The 23,913-nt window shown below is 34.0% G+C and overlaps 2 protein-coding genes and 1 long non-coding RNA gene across 5 annotated transcripts; 2 read left to right on the plus strand and 1 right to left on the minus strand.

Annotated features, from left to right (window-relative positions):
- Window positions 1–4,067: 4,067 nt before the first annotated feature.
- LOC111999303 (uncharacterized) lies at window positions 4,068–4,807 on the plus strand (the record flags this gene model as incomplete). Its single annotated transcript, XM_024031429.2, has 1 exon — window positions 4,068–4,807. A coding segment is annotated over one exon (498 nt), but the record flags the coding sequence as incomplete, so codon positions are not given.
- A 6,632-nt stretch (window positions 4,808–11,439) lies between these two features.
- LOC111999305 (uncharacterized) lies at window positions 11,440–13,514 on the minus strand. Of its 3 annotated transcripts, XR_002881583.2 has the most exons (4): window positions 13,416–13,509; window positions 13,272–13,316; window positions 12,167–12,315; window positions 11,440–12,025 (listed from the first exon to the last, which is right to left on the minus strand). It is a non-coding gene; the product is annotated as an uncharacterized LOC111999305 (long non-coding RNA). The 3 variants fall into 3 exon arrangements; XR_010627734.1 differs by having other exon boundaries at window positions 11,440–12,315; window positions 13,416–13,514; XR_010627735.1 differs by having other exon boundaries at window positions 11,440–12,315; window positions 13,407–13,482.
- Window positions 13,515–15,953: 2,439 nt separating this feature from the next.
- LOC111999331 (protein EDS1) lies at window positions 15,954–20,802 on the plus strand. Its single transcript, XM_024031459.2, has 3 exons — window positions 15,954–16,362; window positions 18,840–19,631; window positions 19,856–20,802. Exons 1-3 carry the CDS (start codon window positions 16,030–16,032, stop codon window positions 20,576–20,578), a joined length of 1,848 nt encoding a protein of 615 aa, XP_023887227.1. The 5' UTR covers window positions 15,954–16,029; the 3' UTR covers window positions 20,579–20,802.
- The last annotated feature ends 3,111 nt before the right edge of the window (window positions 20,803–23,913 follow it).

Here is a 23,913-nt window from a genome sequence, read left to right on the forward strand (position 1 = left end):
CTTGAAAAGGAAGCAAAAAGAGTAGTCTACTTGAAGAACTTTCAACTTCTGTATAAAATTAGGATTTCAAATTTTTAAGTTAGGAAAGCAAAATGAATCAAACAAATAAGCTATAAAATACAATCAGATAAGAAAATAAAAATGTGTTTGGATTTCATCTTTTTAAAATAGGGGTTCATCTTCTTCTTCTTCTTCTTCTTCTTCTTTTATTTTTTTATTTTTTTATTTTACAGTGAAGATTGAAGATACAAGTATATTGGTCATAGAAAAAAAAAAAAAACAAAACAAGGAATAAAACAAGGCAGATACAAAACACACTCAGAGCATACTAAAATAATGAATCAAACTAACTACAATGTTTGTCTGTAAAGAGTAAACATGAAAATAAACACAAAGCACACTCAGAAAAGTGATAACTCAAGTCTTTGAAAAATGAGAACATAAACGAACATACTCAAATTAGGGGTTCCATCTTTGAAAAGTGATAAATCAAGTCTTTGACCCAACAAATCAAATAAATAAATAAATTAGAGTTTCATCTTTGAATCCAATCTCTTGGTCAGTTTTGGTACCTAATCTTTAAGTTTTAAATCATTTGAGCTAGATCCCTTAAGTTGCTTTTTATATCCTTGTTGTTTTTTGTTGTTTTTTCTTGTGTTCACCATCATGAACACCTTGTTTTTTCTGTTTTTGATTTTTTGTCATGATTAATATGATTCTAATTGTTAGGAAATATGTGGAACATGTTATGAACATATGTCATTTAGAATTAGCTAATCCTTTGACAAAACGCATTTTACTTATAATTGGGTAGATCTAGGATGTGTTTAATACTTCAAAGAACAAGAGTTCAAGTCCAAGTATTGAAGCCATGCAAATCTGTCCAAGAATCAAGTGAAGAAGTGTTGTTCATTAAATCTCGACAGATGTATCTATCGAGATTTAATATTTGAAACTCGACAGATAGCTCGACAGTTGTATCTATCGAGAATTACAAAATTCAGATTTTCAGATCTGTTTTTCATGCATATCCAAGCTATTTGTATAGGGTTTCTTTTCTCACAACCCTAGACATATATAAGAATTATTTTAAGGGTTGTCTTGGTTGATGCAAAGGTTGTTGCAATTGTTGTTGCACTCACATTGTGACTGGAGACAAAAATTGCCCTAGTTCATCTTTCTCTTGAAAAAGCTGTTGCATTTGTACGCTGTAGGGTTTTGTAACCAATGAGCTTCTTGATCTTTATCGTGTAGATGAACTGAAGAAATTTGTAGCCAACATCCTTCTCAACTTGGTGTGTTAGTCACGTACTAGGATCCGTGCATCGATTGATTAGTCATGTACTTGGAGCCTTGCATTGAAGGGAGAGATTGTCACTATATTGCAAGTCCAATTGTGTATTGGGAAAAGGTTCAACTGTAGGTTAGTATAAGGTATTGGGGTTTCTTTACTTGTAATCGCTTGTTTTGATAATAGTGGATTCTTAGGAGTGGTGACCTTAAATTCACCCGGTGGGATTTTGCCTCGATGGTTTTCCCCATTCGTAAACAAATCATCATTGTCAAATTTAATTTTCACCGCATTTAGTTATTTGGTGATTTGTTTGTGCTACCATGTGTATTGCATGTTAATTAACTTAATTAATTCACTTGGCTAATTAATTGGTTAATTTACCTAAGGAGTTAATACATTCTTGGCCTATCACTTATTACTTAAAAAAAAAATCATTTGAACAAGATGATAAACCCATATCACAAACACAAAATACAGAAAAAAAGGGATGGAAAAGGAAGAAAATTTACCTGATCTGAAACTAGGAAGCCGAGACTGAGAGGCTGAGAAGGCCCATGGTGGAAACAAAGTGAAGCGGCGGTGTCAGGTGTGGTGTGAGGCGACAACAACAACAACTAGCAACTAGGGGTTGATCCACTGGAGTGAAGAAAGATTTTGATGTAAAGGACTTCGTTTGTTTCAAAATAAAAAAGAGAGATTTTGAAATCAACACTTGAGACTAGAGAGACTTAAAGAGTAAAGAGAACGGAGAGAACTTTGAGAAAATTGATTTATAAGAGAGAGAGATAACGGTTAAGACTTGAGAGTCCTGAGACCATGAGGCTGAGCCGAGTGAGGAGTAAGGAGTAAGGAGTAAGGAGGACTCATCATGGCCATGGGCATGGGAAAGTGGAACTCTGATTTGGATTTGAAGTGTAGGCGTTCTAAATCTTCTAATGAAGATTTTCTTTTGCATGTAAAAGTGTAAGTTTAGTGCTTTTAGCCTTTTAGTCCCATCACTCTTAACAACTCAGGGATTTTTATTTGAATTTTAGTGAGTTAGCATGTAGCACTAAACAACTCATTGCAATCCAATCACTCTTCTCTCTTCAGTCTTCAATTCTCCTAGAAATAACCAATGTTTTTATTTATTTATTTTTAATCTGAAACCATCTGCTTGGTCAGGTAATATGGGTTTTTAATTCCTTAACCTACTACTCGACCCGAATAGTCGGCTTTTTTTAAGAGACAGGCCCGAATCCGACTAACCATGGGTTATGGGTCAACCTACTAGGCTTTGAGTCGGTCAGACCCGGTCAGTTTGGGAGGGTCAGTGAACCGTTGAACAGCCCTATGGCTGACCATGATGCAGCTTACTTATCATAATAAACATCTAGGCTCAAAAAACATAGCAAAGGATATTTTTTTTCCGACAAAACTTATGTGCAATTCTATCTCTAGGTCTCAAATTGAATTTTAATCATATAATTGTATTGACATGTAACAAAATAATGTTTTTTTTTTTTCAAAAACAATTAATATTTTGATAGATTTTTCAAGAATAACTAATTTTAACTATTTAATTGGTCGATGCAACCACATGTTTAAATTTAACTAGGTGCAGTCTATATTGTACCTAACTTTTATTTTTCCCACCTTTAATGAGCAATCTAAATAGCCTAAAGGCAATTTAATTATCGACATTCAATAATAAAATCTCCAATATTTTGACATTTTCTGTATCTAGACATTTATCTCAATCTAAAGTTGACATGTTAATGTATAGCCTAAAATCCTAGTTTCAAACAAGTTATTACCAAAACCATTACAACAAGAAAAAATGCAAAACAATCTAACCCTACTATAGGGTCTAGTGGTGAAGCACCTCGTCCACCTTGTTATAGCGCTTGAATTGGAGTAGTGTGGGACTCATTAGTACTAGGGCCATAGGCCAATATGGGAATCTCATGGTATCCAATATGGGAATCTCATGGTATATTCTACTCGGTAGGACGTGATTTACCTACATGATCCTACTTTTTTTATTCAGCCAAAAAAAAAAAAAATGCAAACAATCTAAGCCCATGATTTTTTAGGCTAAATAATAAATTACAACTTCTAACTTTGTCCAAATTTTAATTTAGTCCTCTGACTTCACTTTTGTTTAATTAAGTCATTTAACTTTCAAGTTTATTCAATTTAGTCATTTTGTAAGTCTCCATAAAAAATGCATTGCTAGTGACCTCCAAAATGAAGATGGTTAAACAAATGAAAGTACGTTATTTTGGGGGTTATTAACAACACTTTTTTGATAAAATCTAATTAAATTGAATAAACTTGAAAGTTAGATGTAATTTGTAATTTAGCTTTTTTTTAATTTTAATTATTATTACTTTTTCTTTTGGATCGGGTAATAGGCTTTATAGGGAATGAAAAATGTACACAGTTTTCACATTTTCTAAGCAAAGAGAGTAGAGTTTGAGAGTTGAGAGAGGTTTTAGTTTTACCTAATTGTATTTCAATTTGTAAATACATTTGGGCCTGTCTGACCCATGTAGATGATGGGATTTTCCGGATTCGGGTCATGGGACCATTTTCCCAGCCCGAATCCATAAGTAGCAGTGTGAATCCAACGATGCGCGTTTACTAAAATAATATCATACTTTTTTTTGTGGGTTGCATGAAAACTCTTTTTAATGAATAAAAATAATATATATTGTAATAAAATATAGGATAAATTTCATTAACGAGGTTTGGTGTATTACCAAGAACATCCAAAGGTTTTAAAAAATGACGAATTTGGTCCTTGGTTGAAAACCCTTCCTGCGAAGGCCCTGACTCCAACCCAAGTCACTACTATTTCCGCATCAACAAGAACAAGGTCTATTACGTGAGCGAGTCCTTGGTCAAACGCGCTGCCAACGGCACTCGAAACAACCTCATCTCTCTGGGCACGTGTATCGGCAAGTACACCCATGGCTGCAGCTTCCACCTTACGGTCCAGTCGCTGAGTTTGCTGGCTGCCAATGCAAAACACAAGGTTTGGCTCAAACCCACCTCGAAGATGGCGTTTTTGTATGGGAACCATGTTTTGAAAAGTGGGTTGGGGAGGATTACTGAGAATAGTGCTCCTGGTGATGGGGTTGTGGTTTTTTCAATCTCGGATGTGCCCCTTGGGTTTGGTATTTCGACTAAGAGTACTCAGGATTGTAGGAAGTTGGATCCCAATGGGATTGTGGTGCTTCACCAGGCTGATATTGGGGAGTATTTGAGGATGGAGGATGAGCTTTGAGGTTTTTTAGGAGGTTTTGGCAAATGGGTCTGTGTTGTTTAGGGATATTTTTTCTAATTTTGGGTAATATTAGGTTGTGTTTTATGTGGGATTTTGATTATTTTTATTATTAGGTTGCCTCCTTTATAAGCGTGTGTTTTTGACATGGTTGGTGTTTGGTTTCTGGAGAAGGCTCCGGATCGGAAAGATAGAAAGAAGGGAGAGCTCGGCGTGACGGGTAAGATGAAGAAAAGAAAAAAAAATTGTTTAATAAAACAATGCACAGATGGTGTTAGTGGCCAAGGACCAAATTGGTCACTTTTTAAAACCTTTGGATGTACTTGGTAATACCCCAAACCTCAGGGGTAAGTAGTGAAATTTATCCTAAAAATATATATATATATTAAAGAGAAAAAGGAAAGTGGTTGCATCATGCATGAAAACTCATAGTCAATGAGTTATGAGACGGAAACTTGCAGTAATTTAATTCTAACTTTACAAACTTCGACCTGATGATTAATCAAATTGCTTTACTATTCTTGATACTCTTGGACTAATTATGCTGAAGATAACACAATATATAAATTTTAAGCAATTTGATTCTCAAAAGAACTAATTAATTTTATCTTCTTCCATTAATAATAAAGCCCCACGTGTGTTTTTTTTTTTTTAAGGGAAAAAAAAAAAAAAACAAACAAACAAAAACAATGCCTGCGGTTTCATTTTTGTTTTTATTGGTAGGAGATTATTGGTTATGGTTAACTTTGCCCAATTCCAATTTTGTGAAGGTTGGAAAAAAAAATGATGAGTGAATGACATATCTTTTGAATGCAAGTTGATTAGGTCAATGTAATTCTTGGGACACAAATTTATGGTACGTTTAGTACACTGAATGTATATTACATTAGGAATAATAATCTTTATTACTGGGAATAGAAGACATTGTAATGGAATAACTATTACTATTCATAAGTTTGGTTGTTACATATGGAAAACTTGTAAAAGATGATGTATAAGGAAACTTTTTATTTTTGAAAATTTATTAATTTTAAAACCTATTATATATACTAAGGAATAGCTATTACATTCATTTTAAAGAGGAATAGCTATTCTTCAATTTAAAGAATAGTTATTCCAATGTAATAACTAATCCATGTAATAAACATGCAACCAAATGACCGAATTGATATTACACATGAATAACTATTCCATTACAGGGGCTATTAAAGCGTACCAAACGTACCCTTAGTTCTCATGATTTCTGTTAGCGGATATTATTAGTGTTATGATTGGTTGAAGTTAAGTTATTGATTGAATTTACATGAAAGAGTGCCTATAATTTTTGGATCATGTTAACAAGTGTCGTAGGGAATTGGTAACAATCTAATTAAAGAAAGTTTTTATGGGGAAAGAAAAAAAAGCAATTAATGTTTTGATAGCTTTTTTCATTTCCCATAAAAGTGATATCAAAACTTTCTTAAAATAGATTCTTAACCAATACCCCAACGGCACTCGTTAACATTTCCCATAATTTTTATCCCTTTATCCTCCATTTAGGCTCTTTAGCATTCACATTGGTGGTGCTCAAAAATCTACTTTATTTATTTTAACACTCCATTTAAAAATACACTCTATATTCCATCTCTTACTTTAACATATTATCCATTAACATAGTTGTTAGTATCATACGATACGTATCGTATTATGTACAAAAAGTAGCATATCGTAAGTGAAACGACTCAAGGAAAAGCGCTAGCCACATCTGAGCTATATCTCAAAAAGACCAACCACAATTGAGGCTCCTTACAGTTGTTAATAAAGTCCAGTTTAACCTAGTAAATATCCGATGTGGGACTTATCACACACCCACACACATCACACAATCAATCAAATTAGGGCATCACACTCTCCCCCACTTAAATCCCTAACGTCCTCGTTAGGGCCCACTTTGTGGGGTAGTGTCTCCAAGCCCATGTGGAGTTACCGGGCCAGCTCTGATACCATATGAAATGACTCAAGGAAAAACGTTAGTCATATCTGCGCTATACCTCAAAAGGACCAATCAAAATTGAGGCTCCCTACAGTTGTTAATAAAGTCCAGTTTAACCCAATAAATACCCGATATAGGACTCATCACACATTGACATACATCACACAATCAATCAAATTGGGGTATCACAAGATCGAAACCTGGCTCTATTGTAGTGACCCAAAAAGGGGGGTCTTGCATTCCATGGAATCCCACATCGCCTAGGGAAGCACATAATAATGTGTTTATAAGGAATGACATCCCTTCAATGTGTAGAGGCCTTTTTCACCACTGCTGTGTGCTTTGGAGGAAAACAAAACCGTGAGGGGTATAGGTCCCAAAGCGGACAATATCTACACAGTTAGGGCGGAATCATTACAAATGGTATCAGAGCCGGCTAGGGCCCCACACGCAAGGATGCATATGCCCATAAGGGGGGTGGATTGTAGTGACCCAAAAATGGGAGTCTTGCATTCCATGGAATTCCACATCGTCTAGGGAAGCACATGAGAATGTGTTTATAAGGAATGACCTCCCTTCAATGTGTAGAGGCCTTTTCCCCACTGCTATGTGCTTTGAGGGAGAACAAAACCATGAGGGGTATGGGTCCCAAAGTAAACAATATCTACATAATTGGGGCAGGGTGCTCATAAATCATTTGATACATAGGTGCGTATCGTATGAATCATATTATATTAGTGAATCATACGTATCGTATGATACATAGACATGTGTGTTTAAAATTGGTTTTTCTTTTTTTTTTTTGGTTAGAATTTGTGGTTTATTTGATTCAAAAAAATTGTTAGACTTTTTTAACACAAAATTATTGGGAAACTTAATTGAGTTTTTTTTTTTTCTCTCTTCTCTTTCTCCTACAAAATTTAGAGTATACTCATAACACTCACTTTCATATGTGCAAATTTATTTTCTATGCTATTAATAATGTATTAAATGGAAATATAATTATTTTTTTATCATTATTATTATGAGTCTAAAGAGCTAGAATGCCAAGAAAAAATATAAAGAAAAAATTATTAGAATAAAAAAACGAAAAAATAGTAAATGTTGATAATAATGAATAAAATGTCTATGAAGAAAAAATTTTGCAAGATGCTGAACATGATGATAACATTGATTTAGATAGAGCTAATTAGCCAAGCTGATGAAAAGATATTATTATTTTGGTTCATATATCATGTATTATCACTTCTGAATTTAATTAATTTGAACATGCATGTTATTAATATAACTTAATTTGATTTATTTAGTTAGTTTTGTTAAATTTTATTACATAAGTAATGATTAAATTGGTCATTAGTTGAATGTATTTCAAATTTATAATGAATATACCCTTTATATATGTACATCTATAATTATTTTATAATTTTATTAGATGTTTGTGTATTTTACGATACGCAATTCGATATGATACATGATATAGAAAAATAAAAAATTGATTCACGATTTGACAACTAATGGAAATAATATAAACACTCACTAAAATAATATAAAACATCCACCCATTAGTAACAAAAGAGAGAGTGAAAGGCTGAATAAATAAAAGCAAGTAGCAACTTGCTACAACGTGAATGCTCTAAACACAATGTGAATGCTAAAAACACAATGTGAATGCTCATGCTCTAAACAAAATGAATTTGTCGATTTGAAATACTTTTTGGTATTTCTTGTGCCAAAACTAGCTTTTCGACTATTTTGAAAGTTCAAAATGCATATAAAACACCCTTGAACGTTTAGACCCCAAATTACAAAATATCAATTTAAGCTTATAATCAAACAATTTAGGTGTGGAACATGAACATAAGCCAAACACAGAATTGATAACTAATCTAAACCAAATATAAACACATCCACAGTAGTAAATATAAGGCAAAGATAAAGGGAAGGAAGATGCAAACACACGGACAACACACGATATGTTATCGAAGAGGAAACCGAAGTCCTCAGCATAAAACCTCTTCGCTGCCCTCCAAGCGGTCAATAATCCACTAGAAAATGTAGTTGGGATACATGAACAGCAATAGACCATCCAAGCCTAATCTACCCGGGTACCTAAGCCCTCCAAGCTTCCTACTCCAACGAGGTTGCGCCGAACATTTTTCTTTTCTAGCTTACCGGATTCCGCTACTAGACCATAGCATCAACCAATGAATATTGGTTCCTTCCAAACTGCTTCCCTTAGCATCAAATGAACCTTCTCACAGACATGGGTGTGGTGAGAAAAGGATTTGATTAATGACCTCTCAAGGATGTATCAATGGAGAGGAAGAGAATAGAGGAATTTGTAGAGTCTCTTAGATGAAGATTGGGGATGAGGCAATCTTGTTTTGCTCTAGGGTTTTTCTCACAAAATTCTCTCTGGAAACTCTCTCATTTTGTAGGTATAAGGGTCTATATATAGTAGTGTGTGTTTGGAATACGAAGAGTCAATTTTTGCCAAACAGGGCTGGTTGGTGACTTGGTCTCGCAGCTTGTCCAAGTCGCGAGTTCAAGTCGCGAGGTAACTGCCTGGCCAACCTGGGACTTTTGTCCTGTAGTGCGACAGCTGGCGCGACCCTTAAGCTCCCCTGTGTGCTTCTCACATGCCTGCAGTTAGCGGCTTGCCAGTCGCGAGTCAGCCGCAAGTCCTAGCCGCGAAATTTTGCTTCTTTGCACATTCTTGAGCTTTTCTTCACACTCTCTTCACACACTACCCTTACATGAATCCCACCTAAATACGGGGTTACTAAGTGTTAGATTACAAGAAAATTAACACGGAATAAAGCTAACAAGATGGTTGATAAATTTCAATCTTACATATTTTAACACGACCAATGTGAATGCTCTAAACACTAGCTCCTAAAAGGACATTACGGGGGGTAGATGTTGCAATTATTACACCAAAATCGATCTTCTACGGTCTAATAGTGATGGTACCTTTCCATTTCTAGCTGTTAAGGTTGGATTATTTATTTCAAGTGAAATTTCTAATTTTAGGGGGAAAACAGGTATAAAAATAAGGGTTAGGATTGTATCATGTACCGGACACATTAAAATGCGGACATGTGTCCAATTTTAAATGTATTTTTGTTTCTCAACATGTTGAATGCACTAAGAGCATTGACATTGGGCATGGTAAAACCCCTCAATTGTAAATTTATTGCGTCAAAACCATAAAAGTGTGCATTACCCAGAATTGTAATTGTAAAAAAGTTTACAATTGTGCTCTAGTACCATCTTATAAATAAAATGGTACTATAGCAAGATGATATTTTTAAAAAATAATATTTTATTGGGTTTTGGATTTTATTTGGGTATTGATTTATATTATTTTATTGTGTATATATATTATTTTAATGTGTTGTATGATAAAATAAAAATTGGGATGTTGAGTGTATTGTAAAATGATATTGTATAATAAATAAAGTATCTTTTAAAATGATAAAATAAAATATTTTTTAAATACGGAATGCTAATTCTCTAAAAGCATTCTCATCAGGTGTGTCAAATGCCAAATATTTGGCATTTGACACACCAAACATCAAAAAGCCACTCTCATTAGATGTTGCAAATGCCAAAATATTTGGCATGAGCGAACTGTACGCTCTCAAATACGAACAGAAATGCTATAAGTGTTTAATATTTTTTTATTCTCTTTTCTCTCTCTTCTCTCATCACTTTCTTCTTTTCTCTTCTTTCTCATTCTACCTCAGGGGAAATTTTTAGCTAGTCCGGTACTACAAGGTCAGCTTTTTGACCTTGTAGTCCTAGCCAATAAGCTAATGCCATGGTAGAAAAAATAGATTACATCATCCTAATTGCCACATCAACACAATAACCATTGATAATCCTAACGTTTGTTAACCTATAAAATGGTGAAAACAAATTTTTTAAAAAAAAATTCAAAATTTTGGGGACGTAATTGATGGGTCAGATTTGGGTTTAAATGTAAATTTCAGAATCCTCTCTCTTCATTTTCTCCCTTTTCTCTTCTCTTCAGCTCTCTCTCTCTCTCTCTCTCTCTCTCTCTCTCTCCATTTTCTCTTATGTTCTGCTTTACCTCCACCAAATTTGAAAATCTCTGTTTCTTCTAACATACCTTTATCTATTTCTTTCATTGCTTTTTTTTTTTTAATCTGATTCATTTATTTTTGAATGTTTTTTAGATTTTTATAATGGGTATGAAGCCCAGTACCAGTAGAGTGTGTGTGTGTGTCAATGGCCAAGGACTGGCTAGTGGAGATTTTGTTAGGTTGTGTCCTCTGATGCCGATGTTTGGTTGCTAGGTTTATTGGTTCCTTGTGTTATGTTTTTGTTTTCATTTCACAAGTTCAACAATTTGGTTTGATTTTAAGATTATAGAAAACAATGTTGGGAAGCTTAGAAACACATGAATTTAACAAATTTTTTTGGTTTTCTAAGATTCACCTGTTACCTGGTTTGGGTTTAATATAATCCTTTTGTATTGTGGTTTGGGATTGGTAGTAGTTCTTTATTTGGTTTAATTTTTTTTTTTTTTTTTTGGAAATGCACAAAAATTGTTTGTGAAAATAGGTAAATAACTGTTAGAAAATTTGAAGCTTAATGCTAAGCCATTTTATATACAAGATTTGTAGTTTTCAGGGAGATTCATCAAGTTGATATAAATCTTAAACTACAAAAGAGATCTACATATATCAAAGATTTGCAATTCTGATGCCAGGTTTCAGCCACATATATCAAAGAGATCTACAAAGCAAATTCTAACCAAATGCAAAAGCTACAAAAGCTACAGCACTACCAAAGAAATCTCACAAATTCTAACCAAATGCAAAAGCTACAGCACTATTGAAGAAATCTCACAAATATGAAGGCTGCAACTCACATATATCAAAGAATCAAACCACAGCACCTCTCTAATTTTATTAACCACAACCCAAAGAGAGAGGTAGAGCCTCTTTTACAAATTGAATTTGCTATAACACTCTGGTTATTCAGGAGTTGTAAAAACTCAAAGCTTTTAAAGATGAAGAAAACTAAACAGAACTTAGTTTTCTTATTGATGAGTAAAAGTGATTACAAGCAACTAAGAATAGATAGAAAAAATCTAATCCCTTATATACAAAATTTGGAAAAGAAATAAGCAAAACTAACTAACTTCCTTGATTAAGCAGGAAAACTATTTTAATCTAACCACTAATTAGAAGCTAACACGTGGACTTAATTCATAATAGACATTAGAACTAATATGTCTAAGCGTTTCACTAAAACAATTACTAGAGAGATTGCAAAACACAGTTATGTCACTATAAGTGTCATCAGGTCCTCATTTACACAAAACAACCTCGTTTCTTCTTCAGTCTCACTCAGTCTTCTTTTGCGTTTTGTACTCTGGACTTGTTTCTTCATTTCAACAGTAGTTAATATGCTTGTAGAGTGGGGGGGAAGGGCCGGGGTTCAAGTCTCCAGGAGGGAGCTTCACACACATATACACTTAGATTAAGCTAGAGTAAAATTCTATCTTGTATATAAATAAATAAAATAAAAAAAAAAAACAGTAGTTAATATGCCAAAGTTGGTTTCCAAATTTTTTTTTAGTCTTCTTTTGCACACACACCTCTCCAAGCAAAAAACAAAAGTCGGCTAGATCCAATAGAGATACACGTAGCTTTAAACCAATGGCCTTTCATGCTTCCAAATCATATCAAGATTAGCATTCCCAACAACTGCCCTCCCAAGTATGGAATGTGATCCAATGAACAGTATCTACATGGAAAAAAAAAAAGTTAAAGAAAAAATTAAGATATCCAGGCCAACAATTTAAGTAAACTAACAAGTAATAACACCAATAGTGACACCAAGGAATTGTAAAAGGTAATATAAAATCTTAAAAGCCATTTCAAGGAAAGATCCTTCACCTAAGTTCGTGATATTTGCAAACAATTTAAAGCACACAATTCCAGGAAGATAAGGACATGCCTAGTCCTTCTCATATACTATAGCCTACTCTCTTGACATATAAAATAAACATATTGCAAGAACATATTTGCAAGAAAATGTTTCCCGAACAGCCTATTCACTGGGAATGTGACGAGGCTTTTCTACTATTTTTAATTCCCCTTTACTCTATATTCCCTTTTTTTTAGGAAATATTTGAAAACAGAAAATGACCACTCTAAAATTAAAAATGCAAAGTTAGCTGAGCTTGTTCCTAAGGATACATCATGAATAGAAAGAAACGACCCCCAAGCTTTTCCCTTGTTCCCACCTACTACAAACAGAGGGTCATGTGTTCAAGCCAAAAGTTGTGTTCAAGGTCACATGGCTAACGCTCCTTCCAAAATCACCTTTAAGCACCTATGATTCCATGAAAATGTTGGCTACAACTTAAATTTGGCATCAAGTTTTTCCTTCTATTTTCTCTAGAACTGAACAGAGGCTAAGAACTTCATTGATGATTCAAAGCACTATAGACAGAAACGTAAAATAACACTTAATTGAGTAAGAATGTAAAACACTTTTTGAGCTTTTGAAAGGAGAAAAAAATTTGTATAGCAATGGAAACAGTGGTTAATTAAGACATTTACAATTGATTTCACATCTAATTTCTCAACAATCAAACAGAGGCTAACACTAATATATAAGTTCAGTAACTTAGAAAAAGAGAGAGAGAGAGAGAGAGAGAGAGAAAGAGATATTAGAGAGTGCGATTTCATTGTCACCTTTTGAACCTTGTGGATTTTCTTCAACCCGTGCATGCTAATGATCTACAAAATTAAACACAAAACATGAGAGACGAATTTCTAAGTTTCAGTGATAAACAAAAAATGAAAAAAGCTACAAAAAGGTGAAAAAACCAGTGAGACCATGGTTGTGTCAGCTGGGAGAGAGTTACAAGAAAGTGATTTTCAATTTATGTTGAAAAGGAGAAATGAAATATAAGAAACAAGCAGGTGGATTGAAATTTGAAATTTGAAATTAAGGTGGGCCCTAAAACTTTTGAAACTGGTGAAAGAACTGTTGAAAACAGCTGGCTAATGAGAAAGTGAACGGGAAGACTAGCATTTTCCATTGTTGATGAGCTGTACTATTTAAATGATGTCAGCATTTTCATCTTACATGTTTTGTTCTTAGACTACAAGGTCAGCTTGGTGACCTTGTAGTCCGGGACTAGATAAGAATTTCCCCTACCTCAAAGTCTCAGACATCAAACCTCTCCAACCCACTTCAATCACTCTCTTTTTTCTCACTCTCGTTGCTTTTCTCTCTTCCTCTCAGCCTTGCCGCACCACCTCCTCGACTTTATGCCGATCTTTTTTTTTTTTTTTTTCCCAATGATTTGATACCCAATTCAGCAGTGGGTGGGTTGAGATGGTGAGGGGCAAATCAATGGTGGTAGGTTGCGATGGGCAGATTCAGTGGTGGGTGGGTTGGCTAGTGATGGGCGAATCGGTGGTAGTGGGTTCTGATGTGCGAATTTGAAGGTGGGAGGGCCAGCCTATGGATGGGTTCCAAAGGATGGGTCGGCAGTGGGTGGGTGGGTGGGTTAGCGGCGGCAATGGGTGGGTGTGTGGGATGCGTTGGGTTGGTGGTGGGTTATGCTTTTTTGTTTTTGTTTTTCTGTTTTGGAGGTTGTGATTCGAGTGGTTGTGAGTTGATTTTCATGGGTTGTGATGGGCTATTGTTGGTGGGTGGCGGTAGTTGTGGGTTGATTTTGCTGGTTGGGCTGATTTTGGTGGTTTTGTTTTTTTTTGTTTTTTTTTTTATAAGGTAGTGTTGGTGGATGTGGGCTTGTGCTAGTGGTAGCTGTCGGTGTTGTTGCGGCAGTGGTTGGCAGTGTTGGTTGTGCCGTTGTTGGTTGTTGTTGTTGTTGTTGTTGATGATGATGATGATAGGAGGGGTTAATATATTATTTTAATATGTTAGAAATATTATTTTAATGTATAGAATTGAAAAATAAAACATCTTATGAATGAAATATTATAAAATGATGTGGTAAAATAATAAAGTAAACTTTTAATATATCAGAATGACATTTTTTTATAAAAGAGCCGATAAGAATGTTCTAATACACTAAACACAAGCCATTTCTTACAAATACAATAAACAATATTGACATTTCTCAATGTGTCGTTGTCACGTAGGCCAATCCTACTCTCTCCGAGTACTATTAGTACCTGGAGATGGAATCTAAAAATAGTATTGTCACATCTTTCCAAGGTAGATGGAATCTAAAAAATAAAAATATAATTAGAGTATTTCAAACGCGTAATTACCCAACAGTCACTTCACTTAACAAGAGAAGAAAATGAATGGACAAAAATGCTTACCTAGACCAGTAGAAAGCTCGTGGTATCAGCCTTGAGCAAACAGAAGAAACTTCCTTGAAGAAATGTGCCTGGCCCCAGTTTTCACTCATGGTGCTTTTCATTGGAGGTTTTTATTTTTGGAGGCTTTTCATTGGAGTCTTCAGGCATATTTCTGGGTTACTTTGCATAGAACTTATTTTGTTAAAATTTAAAATTTAAAATACTGTAACAAAATAATTTTTAAATATATAAATAGTATTGTGAGATTCATTTTTAATAAAAAAAATTACTAAAAAGTAAATTTTGTGAGTTTCATAAACAGTGCATGAATCCATTAACTAATAAAAATAACTAAAAAGCCAGCAAAATGTGGTTACTGTTCATAAACAGTAGTCATTGTCCCTCCTTGAAACGCGTAATACAAAAAACAAAAAAAGAAAGAAAAAAAAAGAAAAAAAAAGGGGGAAAACGCAGGAAACCAACGCAACGTGTATTTATTATGGGTTCGTTTGAGTTGAACTTATTGTTGCTGAAACTAAAAATTGAAAACTGAAAACTGAAAACAGCAAAATAATTTTTAAATTGTAAATAGTACTGGTGAGACTCACTTTTAATATTTTTTTAGTACATGAACAGTGTGTGAACAGTGCATACACCGTTCATAAACTGCACCTTTTGTCTCTGAAAGTCAACATAAGCGGCTGAAAAAAGAAAAAAAAAGAAAAAAAAAAAAGAAAAAGAGAACCAAAACGCCAACGCCAGACGCGGACGCCCAGCCCAAACGCTCACTATATATCCCCAAGTCTCCAACTACCTTTTGGCAAAGTGTTGGCCCGAAGAAACTTCCTTGAAGTTGCCTGGCCCCAGTTTTCACTCATGATGCTTTTCATTGGAGGTTTTTATTTTTTATTTTTTATTTTTGGAGGCTTTTCATTTGAGGCTTTAAGCATACCAAGTCTCCAACCCCCTTTCGGCAAAGTCTTCGGCAGTCTTGGTCTATAACATTGTTTAATCAGCCAAAAAAATAAATAAATAAAGCAAGTCTTGGTCAATAATTCTTTTAACAATATTCACGTTATAATCTGCATAAAAGCTAAAGGGTATTTGTATTTTGCAGTATAAACAAGCTACTTCCTTGCTTCAAGCTCTAACTTAAGAAAGAGCAAGACGAATGGCTAGTTTAAAGGTTGGAGAAAACAAAGAAATCGATACAGACCTAATCCAAAAGGCTTGCTCTCTTGCAGTGAAAGCTCACAACAAGTCTCCACAAAAGTCATATATTCTTGAGAAGACTGCTGGTTCATCATATGTGATCTTTAGCTTTCCTGGATATTGGTCTGAAAATGACTGGTATGATGGAGAACTTTTTGGAGAAACCAAGATCAATCTTGAATTGTTTCCTTCTCTTAGAAGTATAGGCATTGATGAACATGCCAAGGTCAACAAAGCCTTTCTGCAAAGATTTGTTGACAAAATCTGGAGGAACCAAGATTTCATAAATGAGGTACATTTTGCTCTTTCTCTCTCTTTATAAATTTTTTTTTTTTTTTTAATTTCCTGACCACTTGCTTGTTCCTACTTTTGATTCTTCTATAATTTGCTTACGTTGTTTACACCAATCCATATATGTATTTGTAATGTATAAAATTTGGTGGAAATAGAATATATGAAATGTTTAGAAATTAAAAAAATAATAGTTATTATCTACTTTGTCTGGAAAAATGGTTGCATGTTAGCAGTAACAGAACTAGGATTTTAGTCTCGGGCAAAGATTAAGATAAAAGGTTGAAGCCAGATTAATTTAAAAAATATTAATTAGTATATGTAAAAAAAAAAAAAAAAAAAAAAAAAAAAAAAAAAAAAACACCACACATAATTTGAATGTAAGTGAGAATTTATTTTTTCGTGCTTGGTGTCAATTTATTTTTGTGTCTAATGTTAGAGTTGAAGTATAATATAATCATTATTATGTTTAAGGTACTTCGTTATTTAAGAGTAGACTCATCACATGTGCAAAGCATGTGTAATAATACTCTTTTTTATTTATTTGTTATTTTTGGTTTAGTGTTATAATTTTTAAAAGTAATATATAATAACTGTTTGTATTTTTTTCTTTAAGAAAGATGTAAAGTAACGTGGAATAATGTTTAAAAATAAGATAGAAACTGTTTTAAGATTTAGGCTAAGTGGAGAAAATAAAGGAAAAAAATCTAAAACTTAGGAACAATAGATTACTCTTTTAACCAATTTGTATTTTTTTAATTTAAAATTATTTAGCTAAAAGATAAAGGTATTTTATAGGATTTTAAAATTTTGTGTGAGGAAATTTTAATACGCAAAATGTTGAAAGTTGAAACCCAAACATAAAATCTTGTTATTAATAGTATAGAAGTATACATGACTAAAAGTAAAGTATATTTTAAATAAATAGTAAAAGATATAAATAAAATAATTAATATATAGTCGTTAATAGATGAAGTTTATATATATATATATATACAAGATAAAATTCTACTCTAGCCTAATCTAAGTGTATAGTGTGTGAAGCTCTCTCCTGAAGACTTGAACCCTGACTCTTGCCTCTAACCCCACAAGTACATAAAAAGTAAAATAAAAAATAAATTAATAAGAAGTATTAAAATTATAAGAATATACTCAAATTTTTTAAATTGTTTTATACAAGCCTTGATTTTTATTAAATACATTATATAAATTTATTTTAAATTAACTCAAAAGTACTAAATGTTTATTCTTTCTATATTACTTAATATTTCAAACTAACAGAAGGTGGGTTTATTGCAAAAAAATAAAATAAAATTAGTACTGGCACATTGGTTAAGGAATGTTGTGATAAGATACCATTTTGTAATATTGGAAGGCTTCATAAAGGATTTTTTCTCTCTTTCAAGGAGTATGTGTGTGTTTTTTTAAAAGTAATGATTGTACAGTAAAAGAAGAGGAAAAAAAAAAAGAGAAGGACAAAGAGGCAAACCCGCAGGAGAAAAAAAAAAAGAAAAAGAAAAAGAAAAGGTAGAGATAGTTTGGTTTCGTCGGGCCTTGTAATTTTCAACTTATTTACAAAAAGTCCATTTAACAACGTTATTTAAAAAATTAAAAAACTAATATAAATGAGTTTTCAAAATACATGTTTAAACATCTTAATTTGAGACTTGTAACTCAAACACCCAAAATAAAACATCGCTACCAAACCCATTCGAGACAATACCAAACTCATTCGAGAATACCAATGTACTCAATTTTTTTAAGTAAAAAGATACTTGTGTTCCATATTTGGTCATGCATATGTAGCCTACTATTTTTATTGATTTGCCAATTGCGTCTTGCCATTTTAGTAAAACCCTTCTTTGATTGTCTTTTTAATAGCTCTAAGTGTTTGTTTGGTAAAAATTATTTTTGCCAATTTATTTTACTATTTAGCTTATTTTGCTACGTACTTTTGGTACTATTCATAGGTCTCAATGTACTATTTCAACTAACTTAAACCTTTATTACAGTATTTTCAGCAAAAGGTTTTCAGTTTAACAAAATAAACAGATCTCAAACAGACCCTAAATATGTTAGGATTCAGCTTATTTGGCTAGGAACATGGATAGTTTCAAAAGGCTTTTTATTTTTTAATTATTATTAAAGTCTAGTGTTATAATTTTCTTTTCTTTTTTAAAAATGGATAAGTTTTTTTTTTTTTTTTTTTTTGGTTTTGAAAACATGAATTAGTTAAAGAGTGTACTATTTTGTAGGCATTTTAAAAGGAGTTAGAGATATATTTTTACCAAGTTATCCTCAAGTTTTTTTCCTATTAAACCTAAAGTTTAGGGGTACTTTTGAACCACAAAAAAAGTACAGTCTAAAAATAGGAATCCTCTTTAGAGATCATATAGATTAAAAAATAAAATTAAAAAATAAAAAAATTAAAAAAAAAAAAAAAAAACCCATGTGACTGAATATGATTATATCATTCAGGTGGAAAAGGCTAAGAATAAGAAGAAGCAAATAGTGTTCACAGGACACTCCACGGGTGGTTCAATTGCCATCCTTGCAACAATTTGGTTCTTGGAAAAATACTGGAGATTAGATGCCTCAGTAGCCTCACCTCTTTGTCTGACTTTTGGATGTCCTCTAACCGGTAACCATATATTTTCCCATGCTCTTAGACGTGAGCAATGGGCTCCATACTTCATTCATTTTGTCATGAGATATGACATTGTCCCACGGATCTTGCTTGCTCCTATCTCATCAATTAAACAAGAATTTCAGCCAATTCTCCAGTTTCTTAATCCAAAATCCACCCGTGCGCGTGCATCCACTAACACACCCCCGGAGGCTTCGCATTTCTATACGAATGTAATGAAGAATGCATCATCTGTGGTAAGCCATGCTGCCTGCAATCTCATGGGAAACACAAACTTGCTATTGGAAACTCTGTCAAACTTCATTCCATTAAGCCCTTACAAGCCCTTTGGAACATATGTCTTCTGCACTGGCAATGGAAAACTAGTTATCTTGAGTAACCCAGATGCTGTTTTGCAACTATTGTTTTACTCCTCTCAGTTGTGCCGTGATTGTGAAGAAGAACGCACAGCTATTGCCCAGAGAAGTCTTCTACAACATTTCAGCTATGACAATGAGTTGCAAGATAGCTTCCAAATGCTAAATGAGGTTAACTTGGACCCACAGCTGGAACAGCTTCCATTATCTTCAGACTCTACAAGTAGTGATATTGCAATTAATTCAGCCTTGAATGACCTTGAATTGGTAAGTTCTATTTCCTTTTCTTGTTTCAACAAATTTAAAAATCTTGAATTCAATAGCTTTTTAAAAAATAATTGTTTTTTAAACATTACTTGCAATAGACCATATAAAGAGAATAAAAAAAAATGTATTTCAATGCTAGAAAATGTGTTGAATTTAGAGCACTGCTCACCAAAGAATTTTCTTAGTTATATCTTTGTGCTTATTTCTTGTGTGACGGGTTCTAGAGCACAAGAGCTAGATTGTGTCTTCGTGCCGCTGGAGAGCTAGAGAAGCGGAAGATTGGGAATAAGAACAGCATCGATCTCAAGAAAGCAGATATAGCAATGAAATACCTACAAGAATACCAATTGAGTTGTGAGAATCAAGGCCTAGGTTATTATGATGCCTTCAAGATTCAAAATTCCACCAAGGATTTCGAGGCTAATGTGAAGAGACTTGAGTTAGCAGGTATATGGGATGAAATTATTGAAATGTTAAAAAGGTATGACCTCCCGGATGCATTTGAGGGTGAGACAGAGTGGATAGATCTTGGAACAGAGTACCGCCGCCTTGTTGAGCCCTTAGATATTGCCAACTTCTATAGACACGGGAAGAATGATGACACTGGAGCATATACAGCAAAGGGCAGGCCAAAACGTTACAAGTTCACACAGAGATGGTTTGAGCATGCTCAAGGGAAGCTTCCTGGATCTTATGGAGAATCATGCTTTTGGGCCGACGTAGAGGAGCTGCGCATTAAAACTAGCGGCAAAGAAGGGTTTGCACCATTCAAGGATAAGGTTTTGGCTCTAGAAAAACAAGCAAAGAAATGGATCGATGACAAAGTGTTGGGTAAAGATGTGTTGCTGGAGAAATCCACATTTGTGGTGTGGTGGAAAAAACAACCTGAACCGCACGCATCTTGCATTAACGATCACGAGTGCCTAGCTAGCATGTTGATTTCTTAATTGGCTACTATCAACAGCTTTCTGTTATCTTCTTTAGTTTTATGTGTTCAAGTTTGCAATTGCTCAGATGGGTGTATGTGTGAGTGTTTTTTCTTTTTCTTTTTGTTTTTTCTTTCTTTTTTTTTTTCTTTTTTTAAATCTAAGAGTTTGTGGTTGTTTGAGACATATTCTTGTTTCAATAAAGTTTGATCATTCCCTAAAGAGAAATTCTGTTTCTTGTAATGAGTATCACTTCATGCACACTAAATTGGGAAAAAACTTATTCAACAGAACCACCATCTAATTCCAACCTCAAGGTGGCATCACTATTTGATTGATTGGTAATACTTTAGTGCTCTTGTGATTCCTCCTACATATTGAAAAGTGCCATGTGTTTCTTTTATTCACTGAAAATTTTGTGGGCCATGCTACTATATTTTATCCAAAAAATAAAACAAGAAATTGAGAATGGTAACAAACTTCAGGCACCCCTCTCTAATGGGTTCGGCCAACAAAGTTATATGCCATATTAAAATGTGAATAAAACTCGTATTTGAGCGTAAATTAATTCAGTCCGATAAATACATAATAAGATTACAACATAAAAATATACGAACTTGATGTCATTATTTTCAGAAGATAAAAATTGTTATTTGGTCGTATATAACATGCATGAAAACCAAAATCCACCCTACTTAATCCCAATTTTGATTATCGCACCTCCACCCTTAGCAAAAGGAGGACAGCTATCCTCTGATAATTCACCATTCATACTACCATATTTTCCTTTCCACCCTTAAACTCCTTGAACATTTTGTGCATGGAAAAGTATCAATTAAGCAACAATACTTTTAGCTTAGGCTAATTAATATTCAATGAGATGGAAAGGAAATGATTGCATGAAAACTCGTATTCAATGAGATGGAAACTTACTTGCATTAAATTAATTCCAACGTCACAAGCTTTGACTCATGGTTTTAAAACCTAAACCGTTCATTAAACCATAAAAAAGAGAAATTCAAGATTTTTGAAGTCAAACCGAGGTTGAACCAAGGTCGAACTGTGATGACATCATAATTAATTTAATAATTATTTTAAATATATATAAAAATATTAAATTAATAAAAAATAGAAAAATTAACTAAAATAATCTAATTCACCAAGGATTTAACTAACAAGCTCCAAGACGAGTGTTTCACCAAGCAAATCTTTTATATCATCTAACCTCGGTCTATCTCAAGGTTTGAAAGTAATCCACCAATAGTAGGTTCCATAGTAACAATGGCTTTCACAGAACTGACCACTTCACAGTAATAATGTGTAATCCATTACACATTGTTTCTTACAAAAAAACATAAAACTAATTCTAAAAAACAAAATAGAACTTCAAACTCCAAGTTACTCACTATGTCTTTCAAAAAGACATAGAAATTATTTCTAAAATACAAAACCGAATTTCAAAGTTCAAACAGAATTATTATGATCATAAATCATCAATGTCATGAAAGTCATTATGCTCATCATCATTCCCTGGAAATCTAGGAGGAGGGCTTATTGTTTGTCCAAATGTTCCCAAATCAACTCCTTCAACCTCACTGATATCATCTACACACAAGTTTTAACAAAAGAAAAATAAAAATCAACTTCATGTTTACACAAGTTTGAAAAGAATAAAAGAAAAATCACTATAGCTTATCAAATTGTTTACATATAAACTAACTTTCAATATTAGAAGAATGCTCTGCACTTGTTGTATACGTACCCTCTTCATAAATTGCATTCTCCAATTAACTCTTCATATCCTAGATATGGTCTTCCTTTTCACAAATACCCAAAAATCAGTTTTGTCAATACTTGCATAATCAATGGGGTCAAAATTAACCTTTTTGTTGTAAAGCCTGCATCATAAAATGTCATGCTCATTATTGGAATTTGAACATAATTAGTAACTAACAATTACATTATATAAATGACTTCCTATAAATTAATACAATGACAAGATATAGCATTTAGTTACTGATAACTCTGGAAAATCAGTGGGTTGAAAATCTTCAGACTTCAACAATCTTGAGAATTGAATCCTGTAAAACCAAACTCAATCAGAGTAAAGACCGGTGGAGGCCGGCCTATGACCCTCCGATGATGAAGTTAGAAGGCTGGAATAGAGAGGAAAAATATCTAAGTGTTTATTCCCTTCTCAAAATGAAAAAGTCAGAATCCCCCATACCTCTACGCAAAATCGTGTTTATATAGTGTATGGAACGGTTATTTGCTCTGATAACCGTTCCTATTGTCGAGGAGTTCACCAAAATCGGAGGTAACTTCCATAACTTCCGTAAAAGTTGCTTCATCTGAACCGGTGTCTCATTTGTGAGCAAAGGAGGTTTTGATTTATTGGTTAAGTCATGAATGCTTGGCTCGTCCATCCCTAACTAGGGGTGGACGTGCCTTAGCATGGCCATGCTTTCCTCGTCCGTCCTTTAGGACGACGAGACCATGTTAGTCCGTCCCAAAAGACGGACGAGGCAACTTGGCTGTGCCCATCTTTCTTCTTTCTTTTTTTCGTAGACGAGCCATATGGACAATTTTTAAGGTGGTATTTTATGGCATCATCAGTTGCCCCCTTGTTCATTGGGTCGTCCCAAGACAAATAAGATGTGTGTTAGTAGCAGTTTGGTGTGCTACGTGTCAAGAATTTGTTGGTGGAAAAATCTCGTCGATTGATCTACCCGAGGAGCGTGCCACGTGTCTTTTAATGATTGGGTTACGTCGCTTCAGATGCCTGAGCTTGCTCCCTATAAATAGTGGAATACCTCCGGTACCCTCTTCATTTCTGAAATTCCTTTCCCTGTCCTTCCTCGTCTTAGATATTCGTCTAGCAGCTTCTCGCGTCTATAGCCTTCCTCCATCCTAGATCCAGGTATTTCTCTTTTTCTCGTCCTTAGTTTTTCCTGTTAAGATGGTAGACATTGTACTTTCCTCGTCTAGTTATAGTATAGACAAGGCTATAGACGAATATAATGACGAAAGTAGTTATGATAGTTCCAGTAGCAATAGTGACAGTACTAGGGGGAACACCACGGACGAGGAGTACGTCTCTGGCGTCCCTGGGCTTCCTATGGAAGTTTTACAGGAACAGCTTAGGAAGGCCTCTAGGTCTCAAGCTGGTACTTCGTCCACTGCCCCTCGTCCTAGTCCCTTAGATGAAGAGGAAGTAACTGTATATAGTTGTGCAATAGATATCCCCTCCAAGACAGATGAGCAGAGACTGAAAAACCTTAGGGAGTGGTACCAAATCCCAGACGAGTTTAACCCTAGGTTACCCGTCCGAGGAGAATGGTGTTGCAACCCTCACT

This window comes from Quercus suber, unplaced genomic scaffold (genome assembly GCF_002906115.3).
Source record: "Quercus suber isolate HL8 unplaced genomic scaffold, Cork oak 2.0 scaffold_30, whole genome shotgun sequence".
NCBI classification, from domain to species: domain Eukaryota; kingdom Viridiplantae; phylum Streptophyta; class Magnoliopsida; order Fagales; family Fagaceae; genus Quercus; species Quercus suber.